Below are 22,451 nucleotides of genomic sequence, written 5' to 3'. Positions count from 1 at the left end.
TCCAGCACCACCCTCATTACCTCAGCAACATGCCAGAAAGTGCCAGGCATTTCTAAAAACATCATTTATTGACTTGAACAAGTGCCCCTCCAGCAGCAGCATTTCCTGCTCCATGGTGGTGGTGTGGTTTTTCTGGTTTTATTGTCTCCTAAGGTACTTTAAAATGGAAAACCAAAATTCAGTGAGTTTATGAAACTGAAACAACAGTCGAATTAACTACAAGAGGGCCCTCATTGTAATCCCTTCACAGCGAACGGCACGGGGGGAGTAAGGGAGGCTGCTCCATGACATGGAGGAAAAGCACAGGGTGCTGTTGTCTGGCTGGGTGCAGCCCTGTGCCTTCCCCAGGGTGAATTCCAGCACAAGGACCATGCCAAACCCTGCAGCCATCACCCTCCTTGGCCACTGCAGCCTGCAATGAGGCTCTGTTTGCTCCAGGCCAAAGACAAGGGCATTTGCCAGCAGGGCTGGAGCTTCCCAGTTCCCATGCGGGGCTGGCCCTGTGGCATGTGCTGTTCCCTAGTTTAGGGCAGACACCCTGGAATAACAGGCCCTTTCGCTCCAGGTGGTGGCTGGGTTTGCCTTTGGGATGCTTCACTTTGTTAAAGCTCAGCAGACAGAAAGGTCAGTAATAAGCAATAGGAAAACAGACTAATGTAATGCTACAGCAGTGGCTTCAAGCTCCTGGGTTAATAATTACTGCTGAAACTACAGGAGTTGAGAACACAGCGTGCGGCTCAGCTGTTGGAGAAATGTGTTGGAAAACATGCATCACATGCTGATGATGAAAGAGTTTGGAACACTGGGAGAGGATAACAAGCATCTACAAGCCGAAACGTGTACAGCTGCAGATATGCAAGAGCTGGAATCCCACCGCCATCTGTGACAGACGGAGGAATCAAGCCACTGACACACAGAAACTCACACCAAGCAGAAGGTAAACTGAGTGCTGGAAACCACAGCAACACCCTGGCTAACACGGGGAGGGGCAGTTTGTAACCCAGAAGCAGAGGGTTGAAAGGGCAGCAACCCAAACGGCAGGAGGATTTGGATGATTTTGTCTCCTGCAGGGCCCAGCACATCCCTTCCTTCTCCACAGAGAATGTAACAAAAGGCAAAAACCGTTCACAGGACACCGTTCAAATGAGGATCAGATGAAACACACCATGGGAAAGGGAGAAACATGCAGCATCCCTAATGTAATGGGAGCAGCATGACAGCCCAGGCAGGCAGTCCCATCTGAATGCACCACCCAGGCAGAACCCAACAGCTTTTTAAACCGTCTGCAAAACTGAAAACAAGGGTCTCCTCCTAATTAGTGTTGATTTGTTAAAAGTATCTGGACACTTCCAAAATGTGCCTTTGCAAGAATCACACCCCCCCCAACCCATCACCCCAAGGGCCCCAACAAAGGAATCCGCTCCTGATCACTGCTAGAGTCATGGTCTGTCTTCAGAGACGCTTTGCTTTTTCCTTCTTATTCTTCTTCCTCTTCCTCCTCTTCTTCCTCCTCTTCCTCTTCCTCATCGTCATCCTCGTCGTGGCAATGCGTGATTTCCTGAGGTGCCTGGGGGAAGAGGTTGGGCGGTTTGATCTCGCTGATGGAGCGGGTCAGTTGATGCCGCTTGTAGTCAGAATCTTTAAAATCCACTGAGGTGCGATTGCGCGTGGCCATCGGTGACTCCTTCTCATTGATGTCAACGTGCGTGTGCTCCACCGTGGACTCGTGTGGCATCTACACGTGGAAGAGACAGAGAGGAGATGACAAAGGGTGTCCCAGCTCCAGGAGATCTCCCTGAGACAGAGGGAGAGCAAGCCCCAGAAGGTGACTCTTTGGCCTGCGGTGCCTCAAACACGCCCCAACCCTCCAAGGTGCCATTCCTGGTGCTTGGAGCTTCTGGAAGTGTTAATAAACTCAACCACAGGCACCTTTGGGAGCCCTGACCACCTCCCCAGGATCTGCAACTCACCAGGACATGGGCGGCTCTGAAGAGGTAGCTGAAGGGGTAGTAGAGGAGGTTGATGAAGGAGGCTGCATAGAGATCAGCGTAGCGCATCACTTGGCTGGCAAACAGGGTCTGCCGAGAGCCGCTGCGGAAGAGGCTCCCCATCATCCCGTAGCACATGTCCATGTCGTGGGTCACTTTCTACAAGCAAAGGGCAGGTCAGATCCTGGGCTGGGCAGGCGGCAGCGCGGAGCCACAATAACACCAAAGTGAAGCACACCGAGGGCTGGGGGCTACAGGAGATCTGCAAGGATCTGCAGCAAAGCTTTCTGTGCTCGTATCCCGTGGGATCAGAGCACAGCCGAGTCCCAGCTAACAGAGGGGAAGGCAACAGCAGGCTCAGGGCCAGCACCTGCCCCAGGCTGGCACCCCAGGGCTGGCTGAACCAGAGGCTAAAGCCCCTCCAAGCATGTGTGTGGCAGTGAGCACCAGCAGTCAGTGCTGCTGCGTGCAGGAGGGAGGAGACCCTATTCCAGACCAGGCTGCCTTTCAGGAGTGCCACAGTGAGCTGAGAAGCTCCTCTGTTTGCGTCCACAAAGACAAAACGGCTTTGCCAAGCCTGCTGTGCCCACCCAAAGGCAGAGCAAAGCATTTCAGGGCTGAGCAGTGGGGTTGGGTTGTCAAGCCCTTTGGGATCCAAAAGGATGAAAAGGGATTTTGATGATTGGTACCTTAATGCGTCTCTGGATGGAGCTGATGTCGGGGCGTTCATTGCTGCTACTGTCCAGATGCCTAGTTACAGGCGAGAAGGTAAATACATGGTGTGAAAAGCCTTTCAGAACCAGATGCTGTGGAATGGGGGCTCAGGGGAGGGAGGCTGGTCTGGAGGGGAAGGTTGGTCTCATAGGCAGAGCCCAGGCCTAAGTCAAAGCTCCGGCAGCAGTGCTGCTAACCCAACCCCAGGGTTTTGTCAGAGCTGCTTGATAGCTGTCACTAGGCTGGGAGAGGCAGCAGGAAGGTTGTCACTGTTAAACACTCACTTGTACAACTCGGCCAAGAAGATGTCCAGACTCTGCAGCTCTTCAAAAAGGGCTGTAAAATTCAGAAAAGAAAGGGGAAAAAGGTAAGTTAAAACTGTTGAAATGAAAAGGGCTGAAAGCAAACACCTTGCAGGGCGGTGGAGGGGCACTGCATCAAGGAGCATGGCATCTCATGGTACTGTGCAGGGATAGGGTTCAATCACACTTTGTGCCACTGGCAGAGCTTTGGGCTTGGTTTCTGGGTGCTCCTTTTGGTTTTGAGGCTGAACCTTTGCAGCTCTCGCCAAAACCTTTTGACCAGCAACTGTCAATAAATATGCAACTGTCATAATCCCCAGACCTAGTTACACACCAAATGGCAGACCTGGGACAAAAGCAGTAGTGCTGGAGGATGGGAAACACACAGCACTTAGGCAGCAGGGGAGCCATGGCTCCAGGGTTATGGATGAGGAACAACTCAACCCCACCCAGCTCCAGCTTCTCCCTGGCCAAGTCAGCACTTGGCTGATCACATTCAAGTGGCCTGGGAAAGAGAACAGGAAAGGCCTGGGACCCCAGGGCCAGCCCATGGAGAGCTGCCCCAGCTCCTGCCTCTAACACCCAGACCCAGAGAAAAAGGGTCAAAAGGAGAAGCTGCAAGCCAGGGTGATCTTTCCCCTTGCACACTTATGCCCTGGTGATCTCAGGGGTACAGCACCAGGCAAGCAAGAACAAAGCCTGGCCTGGGGCTTCCACTTACCACTTTTGTCTGTCCAGACGTGCAGCTCCTGTGCCAGCTCAGGGATCACCAGGAAGGTCCTCCAGCCCTGGCGCTTCTTGGATTTGAGGATGTCTCCAAAGATATGGTCTCCAATGTACAAGATATCCTTCCCTTTGGCCCCCAGCAGGTCGCAGACTGTGTCTGAAGAGCCTGAGAGATGAATGGCATGGCTCAGAACACGAAGCCAAAAGGAAACGTGTCTCATTTCAGAGGGCCAGGTTTAGGAACAGAACATGGGTGTTTTCCTCCCATAAACCTCCACTGCTAAACGTAGCAGCCCTGCTTGGCTGTGGCAGCACAGGGCATTGCCCACCCACCACAAAGTTCTCCCAGGAGCAGCTTTGCCCACGCACAGCCCCCCATGAATGGCAGCCGCAGAGGGACCATACTGCTTCCCACCCCAGGAATGGAGGGTTCATCATAGGCAGCCCTGTATATCCACCTGCTGCCCTCCCCTGGCTCAGGGGACCCTCTAAGCTTGGTCACACTGGTGGCAGCATCTTAAGTACAGCTGGAAACATTGCACTGGGCCAGCTGCAGCTCCCCCTCCACCAGAAGCTCTGCACTGGTGTTTCCCAGACCCTCCCTGGCAAGGAAGAACAGGGCATATGGGGAGGAATGTGTCCATTCTTCCCTGCCACTGTGCAGCAGTGATGTCGGAGGGCTTCTGGCACAGGGTGCAGAGGGCACATTATGATGTGCCCAGTGCCTGGCACAAGTACTCTCACAGCCAGAGTGGTTGAAGGCCACAAGAGCACATCAGAGACACTCCACAGAATAAGAAGGGCTCTTGCCTCACCTCCTGAGTACACAATGCCATGCTGCAGTGGGCCAGTGTAGGTACCAATCTTCAGCTTCCCAGTCACCTAAGGAAGGAGACATTTTGTTAGTACAGCACAGCTGATGGTCTGGATCTGTTCTGCCCTATTGATACTCTACTCTTTGTCTCTCTCACTCCCAGGCAGCCTAAACATAGCTTTCTACATTCTTTTCCTATTGCCATCTGTAGTACCTTAAGGAAGGCTGGAAATCCTTGAGCTCTGCTGTGCCCCATGTGATGGGGTTGCTCAGGAAACACTAAGGGGAGAAGCCAGCCCACCATCTCTGGGGCAGGTCCTATCTAAACACTCTGCTGCCTGTTCTCACTAAGAGATGCCACATAGGACGTGCATGAGCCTTTCCAACTGTAGAGGTACCCTCCACCTGCCACTCACCGTGTCCACCTGCCGCAACACAGTGCCTTCCCCAAAGAAGAGGGGTTTTCGTGCATCCACCAGGATCAGGTCGAAGTAGGACTGCCACGGCCGATGGGCACTCCCAGGCTGCAAAGGCAAAAAACAAACCCCACAGGCACAACAATCAACCACAGGGAGTTTAAGTGGAATCCCATTGTCCATAACCTGGTGACATTGCTGGTCCATCAGAATCCCCTAGCTCATGCCTCCTGTACTACAATGCTGGGTTGCCAGTACCATCTCCTAAAGCAGTCCCCTTTCACAGCAAACCCATCTCAACCGAGCCTAGCAGTGAGGACTGAGGACATGATGTGAGGCTGGAGAACTGCACTGAACAGCCATGTTCCAGCACAGCTGTTGTGTAAAGAGATGCTGTAAATGACACTGCTGCCCCTGTTTCTCAAGGTGAAATCCTGCGTAGATCTAAGCACATGCAGCTTCACGCTTCAGCCTTACAAGGCCATGCTGGTACATTTGCCAAAGGGTGGGAAAATGCCTGGACTCTTATTTTACAGGGCATGGCTTTGAATCACAGCCCTCCCCAAAGGACACTGCATTCATAAGCCCTTTCTGCTCCACGTTTCCAGTCTTTTGGAGATCAAGACTGCAGCAAGGGGTTTTTTGATCTATCAGTTGTGGTGGTTTCTCATGTTCTGAGCATTTCTCCTTTGGCCACCTTCTACCTTTAAAGCACAGCGTGAAAACACATCTTTTGCATGTGAGAGAGCCTCACACTGACAGACTGAAGCAGCAGTATAAACTCAGCTCATAAACTGCTCTCCAAAAGTTGCAGGGCTGAGCTGTAAACTCAGAAAACTAGAAAAGGCATGACTAGAATTTCTGTAGTTACCATAGTCAAGGCACTTCAATGTTTCTGCTGCATTGTGCAAGATTTCTGAGAAACCTGGCTGCAAAATGCCACAGTTAAACTGTGTTATCACTAAAATAATGTTATCATTAACACAGATTATCGTTTGAGACCAGATAATGCCTCTTTTCTCTTTGTTATATTGTATTTGCTTTGATCCCATTCAAATAGGACACAAACCAGCTAGTGTATTTTAACCAGATTAAAGCAACTAATCCCACACGGTTGATGAAGCAGGATTAAAATGCTTTCCAGCTACACAGATAATTAGGCACATCAGCTTCTATTGGAACTGCAGTCCAGAAATCACATACCTTTGGTCCATGTGGAAAGTCAAACAAGTAAGTCATAATTTTCTGAAAGACAGAAAGAAAGTATTCAAAGATGTGTTTTTAAACTTACATTTATCTAGTTTATAAAAGCAAAAATGAATGGATGGACTTTCAAGAGACAGGAATTAACCCAGTAATTTTTACAATCAAAGAACACATTTGCCTCAGAAATCTGCACACTGCTTCAGGTATTTTTGTCATACTTTAGAACATCATACAAATCTTTGCATTAGCAATGTTGCAACATCCTGATATGTACCTGGAGTTGGAGTAAACACTTATTGCTACAGCACAGCAGACAGCCCTCTCTGGCTCTTAGACCTCTCCAGGCCTCAAGCTGCACCAGGGGAGGTTTAGATAGGAGTTTAGGGAAGTTTCTTCACCAAAAGGGTGGTCAGGCACTGGCACAGGCTGCCCAGGGCAGTGGTGGGATCACCATCCCTGGAAGTGTTCACAAACTGTGTAGATAAGGCCCTCAGTGACATGGTTTAGTGGTGGACTTGGCAGTGCTGGGGTAAAGGTTGGACTTGGTGTAACCTTAAAGGTCTTTTCCAACCTAGTTGATTCTATGATTCTAGGCCCATGGCTTTGGTGACCTGAGGTCACCTCATCCAGTGACCTCACACTATCTCACTTGAAAAGGAAATAGTTCAGAAAGGATTCTGAAATCTAAAATTAGCATCACTTTCAGCCTTTTCATTGCTGAGGAACTGAGTGAGGCACAGAGGGACTTAAGCCAGGCCCATACTAGGTCAGTAGCAGAACCAGGACTACAGAAAGATGACTCAAGACCTAATATGCATTCACCACTAAAACATTTTGCACCTAGTTTAGAAAACACTGTTTCTCCACCAGAAGATGTCCTACCAAAATCCATACAAGTGACTGGCTGACTTTCGCATTATATACCAACACAACAATTCAAGCAGCACTTACATCTGTGTATTTATAGTCACTGTTTGTGACAAGAAACACCTTCCCAACTTCATTCATGCGGCTGAGCAGCAGTGGCAGCTTCCCCTGAAAGCCAAGAGACATACAAATCACATACAAAAGTTACAGAGATTCATCACGGGAAAACACTCTGAACTATGATCCCACCAGACAAAACAAAGCTAATCAAACAAACAATCAAGCAAACTCACATGTTTTGTACTGGCCAGAGCCAAGAAAGCTGCTGGTCCATCCAGATAACACCCCTCCAGAGCATAGCCCAGGGGAGAAAGGCAAGACAAAAAGGCTCAGCAGGGTTGTGGTGCCTTTGCCAACCACAGTGCCAGGCACCCTGTGCTGCTCCCATCGATCTGCTTCATGCCAGGCATGCTGGAGCAGCTCCTCCAGCTCCAAGTCTGTTCCCGAAATGGGCCCAGAGGCAGGTGAAATCTGAGCGCACACGAGCCACAAGTTGGAGTGCATTATAATTCCAGCCTCAAATTAGGGAGAATTTATTCCTGGGGCTATTTTTATTGAATCATAAATCTCAGTTCATTGCCAGAGTAGCTGATTACCTCACAGAACGCTTTCCTAAGAATTCTGCAGGCACGTAACTAGAAACAAGCTGAACTGCTTTAAAGTGATACTCCACCCTGTAGCTCATCTAAACAAGAGAATAATTACACTCTAAGTGGTCCAGAGGGGCCTTGAGAGGGCAAAAGTAAGGGAACCACTGGAGCTTGCTCAATTTGATGTGCTGTACACACATTTTTGGGGCTATCAAGAGACTGGATATTGGTGACTCTTTCAGGAGCTCTTCCTCAGTCTCTTATGGTTAAAGACATGTATCATTTATTTGGATGGCTAAGGAATACCTCTGTCTAAAAAGATGCTTATCATTCCTTTTTAAAAAAGAGGTCTGCTTGGGCAGAGAAAACATGGGCCGGGAGCACACCATCAAAAGAACCAACATGAGCCCTACCAGTGTATTCACCTGTGTCCCATGTAAACATTTCCTCTGGTTTTTATATTTTATGTAAAGAACATGCACGTGAATACGAAATCATGCGGATCACTGGCTCAGAATAAAGGCTGCGTCCGAACTTTCCACTTTGTCTTTGGTTATTACAATAGAAATCACAGTGTTATCTGTTTTGTGATGCAGTAAAGCAAATCAGCATGTTTATATCTTGCCGGCTTACTCACTACAGAACGTCATATAGCACACATAAAGTAACTTCACACTTACATCTTTCACCACATACTTTTCCAGATTCTCAAGGGTCTTTTCCTTAAGTGATCCCTGAAATAGAAACAACAGAACCCAGTGAGGTAACGGAAACTTATGACGTAAGAGACATCAAAGTAATGCCAACTTTCACACTTTAAAATGCTGTGAAAGTACAAACCAGGGCGAATCTGAACCAGTGACTCTAGAGATGAGAGGCTTTGAGTAGCAGGGACCATCACAAACTCTGTGATCCTTCGATTCCCTCACCATGGTAAATAATCCACTTCAACAGCATTTTAACCCTTTCAGAAGGGAATACAATAGAAACAAACAAAAAATAGATTTGCCATACCAAACAAGACAGTCAACGACCTGTCTCCAACACTGACCATAATGCTTTACTGAAAGGCCAACTCCAACATGCATAACACTGCATAAGGAAAGAAAAATAGATTCCTGACTTCTGCATGGATAAAAGGACCACCACAAGTACAACTGTGAGCAGAGTTCTCCTGTGATGGTTCTCCATCCCACCCCAATAGACCTCTTGAATGAGGAAGAACATGAAAATCAGGTCTTCAACCAGATGTTAATACTCACATAATTAGATTCTGAATTTGCACAAAGTGTGAAAAGATGAACTGCCCCTCCTTTCTAAATAGAGAAGAGTTGATGTATTTCTGTTTAATGCAGGTACTTTTCAGATAATATAAGATAGTACCAATGTAAACCACTTACAGTAAAATGCCATTTTAATCATTAAGACAAAGTACAAGTTGTGGACTTTTAGTTCTAAACCCCATTAATTACAGTGCAGAAATGGAACCTGGACAGAATAAAAAGGAATAGGAAGCCAAAACAGAAATGTTCCAGTACAAGGAGGGCAGTCAAGATCTTGACTTATATAGAACTGCAATTTATTATTTGCTCACTAGGCGGCAAAGCAGGGCTCTTGCCCAAAAGTGGAATAACTTAACTCATGATCTATAAACCAGTCCCTCTAACTCAGTTACAACTACAGACATCTCAATGAGTTCTCACAATCACCTTGTAATGAACCCAGTCAACAGCATCTCTGACATCCTGGAACATACTCCTGAAGGACATGAAGAGGTCTCCATCTTTAAACCCTGTTTCACAGCTGTGAGGAGAAAACAGATTTTAGTGGTCAATCACAGCAGGTAAGAAAGACGTCAAGGAGAGAGACAGTCCAAATGTTGTTTGGAGCCTGTGTTTTCATCTTACCATAATGGATTCTTGTTTATTAATTTACTGCAGCTCAGTCTTGAAAAGAGGCTAGAAGAGTTTAACAGGATCTGCATGTTACACAAGAACATTTGCTTGAAATGGAGAGTACGTAAGTTTCTAACTAGGGGCCTGTGCCTCCATAGCAGTACTACAGCTTTTCCGTGACCTGCAACTCTTCTTTCTCCACCACAGCATTACAAGAAGGAAAGACTGGGGCTGTACAGTTTGCAGCATTTTACAAAAGATAAATGGTACTGAGAAAGTAAGCAGTCCTTCTTTCCAACATTAAATAAGGAGGTACCAGGAAAATCAACCAAATTTAATAATCACTGCTGAGAGGAAGGAACTACTTCTGTGTTGGATAGAGTTAACATAAGAAACTTTCTCTACAAGATACTGTGGACGTATCTTTGAGACATCCATGAGAGTCTGCATCAGAAGAAATCAAGGATTAAACAGAGCTGTATGTATTATGACAGCACTCATCATGTCTGTGATGAAGAAGGATACTTCACCTGATGGATTGTGGGCATAAGCAGTTCCTCTGCTCCCAGGTAAAATCCCATTAAAATCCCTTTGCCTTCCACTCACATAATATGCAAAGATGACCCATCACATGAGTCAGAAGCACACCAACATTCACGTTTGCCAGTTCAAACCACAGCTTGTTTTTATGCTTACACCTATTTGAAAACAAGGTAAACACTCATGTTGCACAAACAGCCTTTTACAGCACAATGTGCCTGAGCATTTCACCTTAAAGTCCTCAGTTATGACATGAGGGACTTGTGGTAACAGACTAAGGAAATCTAGCCTTTCAGTTACCAGTTCAAACATGGCTCCAGTGGTCACAGGTTCAAAATGAGCTGTCTGGTGCCTGTAATCACCCTGTAATACGTGTGTGGTCTTAATAAGCTGGCCCAAACACCAGTGTTAGTCAGCATGGTGATATTGATATATGCTGTGAAAGAAACCCTCATAACCAGTCTGCTGTACACACAGATCATCTTGTCACCACTGAATTCTCTTCATGTCAAAAGAATAAGAGGACTGAACTTTTACCCACCAAAACCACTTGAGGGGCCTCCACTGAAATTAAGAACAGCTCCATCTGTACTGAATTGCTCTTTATAATAACAATACCATCAGCACCTCAAACCAGAGGGAATACATACCTAGTGTACCGGTCACAGTTAGTAAAGAAATCCACTAGGCAAGCCAATAGGTAGGTCTCTGCAAAGAAACAAAGCACAATTTTAAGACAAGGATAACATCATACAGTCAGCTAACTTTAGGCCCTGTGCCCAAAAAAAGAAAGTTCATGTAAAAGAAATAAACAGATATGTAGAGCATGTCATTAGCAAAGCTTTTTTGGTTTCAAAAGCACAGAAACAGACCTGCATTGGCTCGCATCAGACTCACCTGGTAGGTTGAATAACGTATTCAGAATGTAAAACCTATCTGTGTCATCCCTCTGGATAAATTTATTTGGATATTGATCCCGTGTCTCAGGCCTGAGAATAGATAAGGTGGAGAAGAATGAAACCACAAGAAATAATGAGGATAAAATGTGCTGACCTGCAAAATAGCAGGGTCCCTTAACTAGAGGCTGTTGTGCTTTAATTGACACCCAACTTTCCCACATGCATTAGCAGTGCAAGAGCAAAACTGCACCCACTGTGCTGGCTCAGGCAGAGCAAGGCACAAAGCCCTCGTTGCTGAGTCAGCAAACTAAGCAGAGCCCACACAGGGAAACTGAGTGGTCGAGAGTCCACAACTCCACCTTAAGCCCCATGCTGCTGGCTATGAGGATGCCTTCAATCATCTGCACTTTCATTGTTTGCTTATCTTAAACTTTCCCCCACTTTCCATGTATTGCTTTACACTCCCTGGAGCAGCTTTCAGCAGGGGAGTGCAGGGCTGTGCTGCAGGAGGCTTGCCTGGGGCCCTCTGCAATTAATCAGCAGGGTGGCAATGACTAAAGTCATTTAATTATTCTAGTTTCCTTCATTTCTGGAGCTTCTGAAGATCACTGTGACTCAAACAGAAACCCGAGTGCAAAGACAAAAACTTTTCCTAAAGTTTAGCTTTGTGACACAGTGACTTACGGGCCTTCAATGACAAGGTTTGTCGCCTTGGGGCTGGCCTGTGCTTGCCTTCCATCCATCCACTCTCACAACAGCGATACGAAAGGATTTGGTGGGACCCATCAGGCATGTAGCACTGAGGTCCCCCCTGCTCCCTAAAGCACCTTTTCTAGGGCAGGAGAAACACAAGCAGCCAGGGAAGGCTGCAGGAAATGGCAGAAAATGCCTCACTTCTGACACCCTCAAAGGTCAGAAACACAAAGGGGTAGAATAACCTTGTTCCTTCCCCAAGCAAGCTCAGGCCCTTGAACTTTCTCAGCAATGGCTGTGGAGATGACAGTCTCATGGGGCACAGGTCACTTCTGCTCCCAGCAGCCCGCATACAATGGCTCTGTCTTAACTGACCAGCTGATGACAGGTGAACAGTCCTGGATTATCCCATCAACCCCTCCCCACAGCACACTTCCTTCTAGTCCCAGCACACCAGAGATGTGCCTGTGCTGGTACAGACATCTCCTCTACAAACACCTTGGGCTGTTGCTGTGTCTGGGAGCCTCACTGCATCCCCAGTCAATCCTGGAGCTGTAGGAACACCAACACAGCATCTGCTTTTAGCAGAGTCCCCGTGACTCCTTCTACAATGGGCACCCTGAGGATCAGTGACAAAAAAGGGCATATATTAAGTCAAAAGAACAGCCAAGAATCAGCACTCACCCTCTGAGGAAATTAAAGCCATGTGCACACACTAGGAGGTTCCCATAGGCATCAACTTTCAACAGGTTTCCGTAGTGAGTATCGAACACCAGGCCTCTGTTAAGAAAGTGATTTAAGGTATGAAGAAGCGAACATATTAAGCATTGACCATTTCAATGGCACTCTGAATAAAACAGAGTTATTGTTACTATGCAGATGTGGTCTCTACTGTGCCTTTTACCTGGCTGCAGGTGAGCAACAAGAGCCCTGTGCTGTCAGGCGAAAGGTGCAGCTGATCTGCTCTCCACAGACTTGAAAACAGAACCATTTAACCCGGCAGAGGCTTAGCTATGCACATACCAGAGAGGACACCGGCCTCTTCCACAGGGTCACGAATCTGACACCTGTGTTTGTGGTTCCCTGACAGTCCTGCTGGGCTGCAAGGGAGAGCAAGGTGTGATAAAGGAATTTCTCTCCTCTTTTTCAGACATGGACATGTAACTATTGCACAAAATGCTTTGGACATTCCTGGTTCCAACTCCAGCAAAACACTGTCTCACTTATCTAGTAGTTTGCATCTGGAGAATGAAGTCTTCCCACAGAGATATCTCTTCTATTCCCACCCTGGGATGAAGGCAGTGGATTTAATGGTGTCTTCATCACAGGTTTGTGAAGGGCTACTGTCTTGTCATGGGCATGGGTGCACCCAGCAACAGTCCTGGTGAAAAAACGTGCCAAGAGGATGGAAGGAAGGAGGCTGCTAGGCTGAAAACTGGAATAGCAAGCCAACAGACCCTATGGTCCATCTCTTCTAAAGAACATCCAAAGGAGTCCAAAATAGAAAAATCCAGCAAAGGCACAAGTGGAAACAAGTTAAAGGCACAGAGTAAGATCAAAAGGCTTGCTTAAAACAAGCAATGTCCTTTTTACCTCTGCTCCCAAAAGACAAAATATAAGAATTTAGTAACTTGGCACCATTCACTTTGCTTTAGGTGTTTGATTGATGTAGACAGTGAACTGGATTGATTACACTTTTATTATTGTTTACTGTTAGCTTAGTTTTCAGGATGTCTCATGCACCAGGACACTATTAATTAAATTCATTAAAGAAAAATGTTCTGAGGCATTCTATAAGCCTCATGATGGACAGTAACGGTTCCTTCACCCCTTGATTTTGATCTAACTTCCAGTCCAATTGTGTCTCTGCTGTCTTTCCTTTAAAAAGTTATTTCTGGACCATGTTTTCAGCAGGCCTCTTTTCTTGCACACTCCTTTGCTGGCATGGATTCATGTGTTCAAAAGCCTTCCACAAACCAGAGCAATTTGCTCCCTTCCCCATGATCTGTGGTCAACCACAGGCTTCACAGGCACAACTCTGAAAACCTGGCCTCACGTGTTGCCTATGAACTTTACAGAACAAATATTCAGGCCTTGAGCAGGCTGGGTCAGTATCTGTTAGTCATTTACCTGGTAGGGAATGCAGGATCATACACAAAATTGAGCAGCTCATGAGGGTATCCAATGGAAACTAATCTTTCTACGGTCAGGTCAAATCCAAGAGATTCGTATTCAGGGGATTTATACACTGTACCAAGATGAGATTTCAGTTAGAAAATTTGAAAACAGCTAGGGGGTTAAACAAGAAGGCAATTAAAAGTAATGTACCCGTTTCCCCTCCTCCCTCCTCCACATCACACGTTCCCTGTTCCCTTCTTCGCTCCTGCCCTTGCTGCTTTGGGTCCCCCAGCCTGGAGCCACAATGAAATTAGCTCAAGCTCCAGGACTGCAGCCGAGCAGAGCCACAGTTCGGGTTTCAGCAGCAGAGTGCACCAGATGAAATATCCATCAGTCGATCACAGCTCTGCATCAGGAAGAATGTATTTCAAACTGCAGCTCCTCTCCCTGCAGTCCTGTTAGGCAGATGCATGAAGGCTCCCTGTTCCACCTGCTTGGTTTCGGTTTGATGTGTTTTTGCAAAGCTGATGAAGAAACCAATAAATCTGGGGAAAACATGTATTCATAGCTAGAAAGCCTGAAATTCATCACTGCTGTGATACTGTTACTGCTCTGGCTACAATCCCAGAGCTTAGTATTGTCTTCAGATTTCATCTCAGAGGAATTTATGTTTGCTGCAGACTAAATTAGCTTGAAGGTAGAGCTGTCAAGTTAACTTACGATTTGTTTGTTAATAATACCATATGGTACTGTGAAAATCTGTTTGCTGTTACTGTTATGCATCAAAATGCTACTCTTCTAAGCAAGCTTACTATTCTTACATTTCAGAGAAGCTGCTCATCAGTGACACACACCTTAGCTCAATGCAAAAGAAATTGACTTGTTCAACTAAGTCATTACTACCATCAGGCCTGTCTTCTTCTCAAATGACATTCCCATGTACTGGAAACGTTACTGCTTAATCAGATCATTAAATTAACATCTGAAAGGAAATGACTGCGTTTCTATAACAAACAGAAATCACTGTGTTTCTCTGATGGCATCTTTACATTTGCTGCATGTCTCTGTCTTACATTGATCTTAAGATGTAACAATGTCAAATACAACCCTTGACTGCCATAAGGGTTACCATGGGTTCAATGGCCCAACTGTCTCAGACACTTGAATACTTCATATTTAGCTAAGTGAAAACCAAAAATATGCAAGTTACACAGCCAAGCTAGTTAGAAGGCAGACTGCTTTTCCTGATACAGATATAGCACACCGCTGGACCTCACAATATATATTAACACACACTGTCTGTACTGCCCAGGTAATCACCACAATATTTATACTCTTTAATACTCAATTTGAGAGGAGAAATCAAATATATAAAATACTATAAGAATACTAAAAAGAAAAGGACTACAGAAGAAAGAGACTGTCAAGACTCAGTTGACAGGAACTGTGACAGGGGCCTCATGTATCTCAATCTAAAAAGCACCAAAACACTAAGAGTTAATTTTCCCCATTAAAAACGTAATAAACAAAACTGCAGTGTTCTTAAACAGGTAACTGAAATCAATAAAAGTTACCAATTTCAATTCAAGCATTATTATACCAATGGTAAACATCAAAAACATGATATAATATTCAATGCACATAGTCTTTTCCATCCTTTATGAAAGGAAGGGTTGATTGAGCTATAGACAGGAATAAGCAATCAGAAACTACAGCTAATGAAGAAAGCGGTGACTGACAAGGCAATTCTAGGCAGTGAGCTAGAGTTGGAGGGAGCAAAAGGCAGTTAGGCAATGAAAAACACTGTGAGAGAGACAGCAGAGCATCATCTGGAAAAAGGAATTCCTCTGATGCAGGATAGTAAAGGCACTTCCCAAGGAAAACAGTAATAAATACACCTGCATATACTTGGAAGGTGAAAGTGCTGTAAAGCTCCCCGCTATGCCTCCAGTCCCCCTCTCTGTCCATGAAGTTACTGCACTCTCCTTGTTAGCTTCCTGAGAATTTGACCATGTTACCAACTCATCCATAAAACATCACTCCCAAACAAATCATTTGCCCAAGGAAATCCTGCTCTTTCTGAACTCAACAACCATAATGATGCTGCCCAGACACAAGGAATCTCAAGGAGCACACTGGCCTTTCCTTTGGACAAGCAGAAGTGGTTCATCAACAGCTCCAGCAGAACCTCTCCAGGGAAACAGTAGGGCTCTCTGTTAGACAACCTATGTAACTTGTTAACACTCCAGCAGAGAATGGCTCTGGAGGGACATGAAGCCAGCTGCTCACAAAATGCCCTCACTCAATTCCTTCCTTTCTTTATTTCCCTCTCTGCCTTAGATTCATCACTACAGACCTTTTAACTCTCTGAGTTTCAGGAAACAAGCTGAAGCACCAGCAGGAAAGGGTGAAGAATGTATCAACCTCAGTCTTCATCATCCCAAGTTTCTGTTAAGGCAGTACTGCAACAGGATTAATCTGAATGTTTTGGGGGTGAGGGCTGGACAGCTATTCCTCTTACTTCTCAAGCCCTAGATTTTGCTTCCTTCATGTCTCTTTCAATTAAATTAAACCTCTATCTCACTCATGCCTCAGGTCCCTTCCCTACTTTTCTACCACTCCACAGTATCTGGAAAATCACAAACTAAACAGCGACACAGGAAACTGGCCTCCTGGAAACTGGAAAGGGACAATAACTGTTCTCCAGTTACCATCATACTTACTGTTCAAGATAAACTTTTCCTTTAGACACACAGCTGGGAACAGACTGAGAGCTCACCGAGCCCACCTTGACAGCACTCTACACCACAGCACATGCTGCATCTGTCGCTATGAGCCACAACTCACTGACATTTCTCATGAGATGTGCAAATGCCTGTTTCAGTAACATGAGCTTCTGGGCAAACAAACAATCTACCTCCTTCAGATCAGGTATGAACAGGCTAACACCGCTGCAACTACAGCAGCACATTCAGGGAAAATGTCCCAGTTATATGTATTACTAGATGAAAAAATGTATTTCAATATTGTACTCAGAGCTGGTTGCTCTCTCTCATATCTTGTTTACTTCAGGCATCCATGAGGAAAGAGAGTAGAGAAGACAGATTGGTATTTTTTTCTGCAGCTGCATGATGAAAAATAGTTTTAAGCTCTCCTGGAACAGCTCCCTCCATCAGAGCTGGCTGCTGAGACCACAACTGGAGGCAATATGTGTGCCATGGCAATGCCATGAATTCAGGTATTTGCCATTCAGTGTCTCCCATGCTCAGCTCTTTCACACAGCTGAGAAAGACCCAGTCTTCAAGCATCCCCAGCTCTGTGACAGGTGAAGAGGCAGTGCTACAAACCCATTTTCAAAGCATCCTTACCCAAAGACAGTAAAACCAAAGCACATGCTACAACTTACTCTGATTTCTTTTCCCTTTTGTACTATTTGATGCCATGTCTCTGCCACCACGCCAAGTTCCCAGCTCCAGAGGACCACCTTGTTTTAATAGTTTGTGTCTCAACACAGGCAAATGCTTCAGTGGCATGGGGCAAACGGCACCCAGCGCTCATGGATTATGCAACCGGGGTGGAAAGAAAACAACCAAAGGCTTAAAAAAACAGAGAAGCCAGTTGACAGTATTTCAGCCTCCCCTTAATACCATCACTTGGCTTAACATTATACTATTGAAAGGTAAAAAGCAGTACCCCAGGAGTGAACGTTGCAAGCCTTCAGGTCTGTGATGAGTGCAGGCATCCCTTACACATTCTAGGAGGGAAGCTGATCTGGAATGAGCAGGGGTTGTGCAGTAAGGTATGCAATTCTCATGCATTTGTGTGGCTGTTTTTACCTTTGCTGCCAAGACACAGTAACAATTTTATAGCCTTCCTGAAAAGGAAAAAAAAAAAAAAAAGGAAAAAAAAAGGAAAAAAAAAATCTCTACAGAGGCTCCAGCTTATGCAAAATGCTGCTGCCAGGATTTTAACTCACATGAGGCAGATGCAGATTCAGAGTGTCACTCCAGTCTTGACGGAGTTACACTGGGCTCCCCTGTTAAAGAAAAAAATCAGACTGATTTTAAAACTGCAACAGCTCTGTGCCATGTGGAGCTGGAGCTCTGTCCTCTGGTAAGCTCAGAAGCCGGCCTAGCAGCTATTCCAAATACACTTACGACTGATTTATATAGAAGGCACAGTTGGTAATCGTGCATCCTGCAGGCAAAATTCTGTCCTCATATCCACAAAGCAGTCTTAGGTCATCAGCTCAGTGATAATTAGGAGGAAGAGGCTATAAGCATGCTGCCCAAGTGACACAAACCCTTTGAGTTTCTCTCAGATGCAGAGCAACTGGTTCAAGAAAGGGTCTCGTGCTCTTCTTGGGCTTTGCCATTATTGTCCATTCCTCAGTCAGTGACAGATTACCCCTTTCAGGGCACTCACTTTCTTTCACGCCACAAAATGCCTGCACATGTCAGTGCAGGAGACTGGGGAGACTGAGTCACGAGGTACTCTGGGAACCTGAGAAGAGAATTTTGCCCTACATCCGAAGGCATTGCCAGTGAGTGGCTCGCACACCAGGTCAGTCTGACGTAGCACATCTAAATTGTTGTGTACTTTAACATGCTTATGCTCTGATGTGCAAAGCACTGCAGGATAAACTGGTACCAAACCCGCACAGAGTGCTGCACTGTACTGCAGTGCACTGATTTGCAAGCACACACAGTAAGATTAGACCTATGCTGCAACTTACAGGTATGCACAGCATAATCAGGAATAACTTTTGATATCCAATTTGCTCTAAATACAAAGCTGAACGAGTTGGAATGATGCTGCAAAAAGGATCCACAGAAGTATTCAGACCTCCTGGAAGGCTTCGCTGAAAATAAATGTTTAAAGCCTGTTTTGTTTCAAAATGAATAGCTAGGGAAGGCTGTAGTGCATGTGATGGCTCTGTTTAAGCTGGAGAAAAGCCCCTCAAGCGCTGCTCGTTCTTTCCTTGCTCTTCCTCCACACACAGAGATTTCATATTTAAGCAGGGCAGCTTCTCATTGAAGATGTAACATGGTTTGTCCCAGGGCTTGTCGACACTTCTTAAAAGCTAGTCATGGATCATAGGAGAGAAGCAGGAGCTAATGTTAAATAAACACCCCTTCCTGTGCTGCTTCAGCCATGTTACTTTTGTGAGATGTATTTGCTGCCTCGAAGTGCGTACCTGCAAGCAAGTTCATTTCCAGGCCACTATGGGCTTGGTGCTGGTAAAAGCCCTGAATTGAGAACAGTGACAACATGCTGACGCAGCTTTGAGGAAGCAGCTCCCCATCACCAGCACCCCAGTTTAGGAAGGGAAAGATGAGCTCAGGAGTTTGCCGCAATAACAACAGAAGCCCGCAGAGTGAGCAACTCCTATGGGGAGAGAGGCAGGGAGAGGACTACTAAATGGTAACCTGAAGTGTCATTCATCCCTAACTCTGTTTTTATCCCATAAGTCACTCAGTCTCTTTAGCCAATGTCCTCTCCTCTGACACCCAAGCCTCTCCTGGAGGATTTTCATACCTTCCATCAGCCAGCTCCTTGCCTGCCTTCCCTCCTAGCTGGAAGCCAAAAGCAGCTCAGGAAAAAATGCTCACAGTGCCCCCATAAGCATCCTTGCATTGGCATGGGACTTCACAGGCGCAGCTGCTTTCTGCAGCTGGTGCATCGCATGCTCTGATCCTTTGGCTACACACCAGCTCGGCTCCTTCCCCCACATATCTGGCCCTGGCCACTCAGTCTCTTGGGAATTGAAACACCTTGGTCTACCCACAAGGTTTTGGTTGGGAGATGAAACTAACCGGCTTTTGACTTTCAGGTGTTCAGATAAGATCAGCATTTCTCAAACGAGAGGTGATGACCTCCTCCAAAGGGTTGCAAAAGCTTTAACAAACATGCAATTTTCAGAAATGTTACCCGCTATCTGGGTTCTCCAGAGGTCACACAAAGACAGATAAACCAAAAGGTGGACAGATAATGCAAGCAGTTTAGCCTTGTCTCTGAAGCACAGGAAATGCAGTCCAGTTACTTTGTGTTAAGTCTTGAAGAAACGAAAGTAAAATAACTAGAAACAGATTGTTTCAGTTTCTACTTATTCCCCAGTGAGTGAGACATGCAAATCAGGCAGTTAGGAATGCACATGGCCAGGTGAGTGGCTAGTATCCAGATTATTATTATACATCTCAGGCACAACATGTATACTTAAGCTTGTGCAAATACATTTCTGAAATTACAGAAACCTGACTTAAAGAGATGGATCAAAGTGCTGCTCTGAATTGCACCACGCATAAATAATGCAGGTATGTATTAGAAATACATTTATATCAATATTGTGCTGATGAAAAGTGCTTAGTTAAAGCCTTGAGGACTGAGATCCCCTTTTAAAACCCCATCCCCTATAAAATACAAGTACCTATGTATCTTGCCTCAACAATGTCTATCAAAGGAGATCCTAGACTAGTCCCAAAATAGGACAGATCTATCCCCAGAGCTCTTCACTCTGTCAACATCTCCTCTGCACATAGCCCCAGAGCTGGGTATTTTAGTGCCAGCTATCGCCAGGATATCTGTGATGGTCATCCCTCCACAACCAATCACACTCTATTTCACAGAAGCACCAAACACGCATTCCCGGGCACTTCTGATCACCCAACCTCCTACTCCAGCTGAGAATCCAGACAGAAACAGAGTGACCAGTCCTTGATGTGTTTTGGACACTGGACTTCATGAAAAAATAAACCACATTGAAGCAACAGTATCAAACATACTGGTAGGTGTTAGGCAAGCATTTCACATACTGCCATAGTTTGAGGAAAGTTGGTCTCAGGGCCAGAGGTCTGAGGATCCCCAGAAGTAACCACATAGTAAAGAATGCTATCTGATCTCTGTAATCTTGACCCTCCTTTAAAGGTATCCCTTATCTTCATAACCCATTACAGAGCAATGCCAGAATTCATATATAATTAGAAAAGAAGAGGATCTATGCTATAGAATACTAACAACTTCAGCTTCTGTGGTACAGGGTCAGGGAAAGTGTTGTTAGGAGCTGTCACTGAAACATAACAAAAGGGAAACAGTAACATTTCAAGCTGTGCTGCCCTCTATGTTAAAATAATTCATTACTTACACAGAAAGGAATCTGAAATGTCATGTTTAAGTTTCACACCTGGGTGTTGCTTCCCTTCAGTTTTGAGAGCAGAGCCACACTGCTCAGCTCTGACAGGAGCCCAGACTCACTCCCTGGCTTGCACAGCCTGGCAGGGTACTGCCATTTTGCACTGGAAATACAGCAGAGGATTTTCTTTTCCATGAGAACTGGAAACCCTGCAGAGGTACCTGTACTGTGGGAGCCTCTGTACTAACACGTTCAGCTGGCTTGGCAATCCCGGGAGCGCAAACCTCCACCCCCCCTTGCCTTGCGTTTCTCTTTCCAAAAACCCATCAAGTGTTACCTCAATTGCCACAGCCTCTGCAGGCATTTCACTTCACAGCATCCTCACTGGACACTCCTGTTTAAAGCCCTGATCCTGTTTGAAGCCCTGATTGCGTACAGCACTGGTTTCAGTTCGTCTCTGCCCACGTAAACACGTGCCTGCTATGTGCCTGCCTGCATGCAGGGCAATGGAGTTGTGCACGTTTGTGCTGTGCTCATCTGGGAGTTCAGTGCTGTAAACAAACTGACGAAGTGGTAAACGTGCCTAATTGTAACCACAAGAAATCCCAAATGAAACCCACGGGACAACTCATATGCTTTCAATTAGGAACGTGGTGAATCACTGACTTGCCATTTGTTTATGGACTCAGCTGAACTGTGACCATATCGTGTTTGTCTACAGTCAAAACAAGTTGAAAAACAGCCAGGAACAGACCCCTGTCTCTTGACTCTTGGGTTTTGATTTTAACCACTAGACCATAAATAAAAATGCTCTGTATTATGCAAAGCAGAACTGTAGTATTTCAGTCTATATTTAAATTGAGTTATCATAGTACCAAACAAATAAAATGGGTAGCAGCAGTATGTTTTGTTTCTTTGAATTCACTCTATTTTTCAATCTGCAATGAGAAGAAACTGCTGCCACATTGATCATAATTTATATTTACCCAAAGACACCCTTTCAAACACAGAAGTGCTCTGTGCAGGAAGACAAACACACCTCAATATTTAATGCACCCTTTCTATTTCACTAGAAATTATGTATTTGTAGCAATCAGCAAACAAGACCTTGACAAAACCTCCAGGTGCATCCCAGTATACTTTCGTATGCTTAACACACACGCTTCTCTGCTGTGCATGAACAGCCAGACCTTGTACTAAGCCTCTTGCAACCACAGATGTTTTTGACACTAAATCTGATAACAGGAAACAAGGCAAGAGTCACTGATCATCAGAGGGTTGAATCTTTTGGTTCTCAGCTTCAGTGGCTCCCCAGCACCCTTTTCTGACAATGCCCAATACAGGGCTCTGAGTGGAAACCAAGCACACACCTACAGAGAAGCACAAAGGCTCTGCAGTCCCCATCTGCAGCAGTGCCCATAAAGCATAAAGCTATGCACCCACTCTGCAGCCTAAGAGTGATGGAAAATTCCTTACCTCTAATGTTCCTGCAAA

General features: G+C 45.7%; 1 protein-coding gene across 5 annotated transcripts in view; it reads right to left on the bottom strand.

Moving 5' to 3' along the window:
- Nucleotides 1-136: 136 nt before the first annotated feature.
- The window catches only part of NT5C2 (5'-nucleotidase, cytosolic II), a 65,904-nt gene continuing 43,589 nt past the window's right edge, over nucleotides 137-22,451 (bottom strand). For all 5 annotated transcript variants that reach the window (XM_061458845.1, XM_061458846.1, XM_061458847.1 and 2 more), the window contains 15 exons: nucleotides 13,841-13,958; nucleotides 12,395-12,490; nucleotides 11,016-11,107; nucleotides 10,769-10,826; nucleotides 9,393-9,486; nucleotides 8,364-8,417; nucleotides 7,118-7,201; nucleotides 6,164-6,205; nucleotides 4,961-5,068; nucleotides 4,546-4,612; nucleotides 3,726-3,896; nucleotides 2,987-3,038; nucleotides 2,678-2,738; nucleotides 1,971-2,147; nucleotides 137-1,735 (listed from right to left, as the gene is read on the bottom strand). In XM_061458845.1, coding sequence (XP_061314829.1) covers nucleotides 1,478-1,735; nucleotides 1,971-2,147; nucleotides 2,678-2,738; nucleotides 2,987-3,038; nucleotides 3,726-3,896; nucleotides 4,546-4,612; nucleotides 4,961-5,068; nucleotides 6,164-6,205; nucleotides 7,118-7,201; nucleotides 8,364-8,417; nucleotides 9,393-9,486; nucleotides 10,769-10,826; nucleotides 11,016-11,107; nucleotides 12,395-12,490; nucleotides 13,841-13,958 — 1,532 coding nt within the window. In that variant the 3' untranslated portion in view covers nucleotides 137-1,477. The remainder of the gene's footprint in view (nucleotides 1,736-1,970; nucleotides 2,148-2,677; nucleotides 2,739-2,986; nucleotides 3,039-3,725; nucleotides 3,897-4,545; nucleotides 4,613-4,960; nucleotides 5,069-6,163; nucleotides 6,206-7,117; nucleotides 7,202-8,363; nucleotides 8,418-9,392; nucleotides 9,487-10,768; nucleotides 10,827-11,015; nucleotides 11,108-12,394; nucleotides 12,491-13,840; nucleotides 13,959-22,451) is intronic.

This window comes from Pezoporus flaviventris, unplaced genomic scaffold, assembly GCF_033815535.1.
Source record: "Pezoporus flaviventris isolate CSIRO_AGI_PZ_B2104156 unplaced genomic scaffold, CSIRO_AGI_Pfla_v1 ptg000029l, whole genome shotgun sequence".
NCBI lineage: Eukaryota > Metazoa > Chordata > Aves > Psittaciformes > Psittacidae > Pezoporus > Pezoporus flaviventris.
Note: the sequence above shows the minus strand (reverse complement) of the source record. Positions and strands in the feature narration are given on the sequence as shown.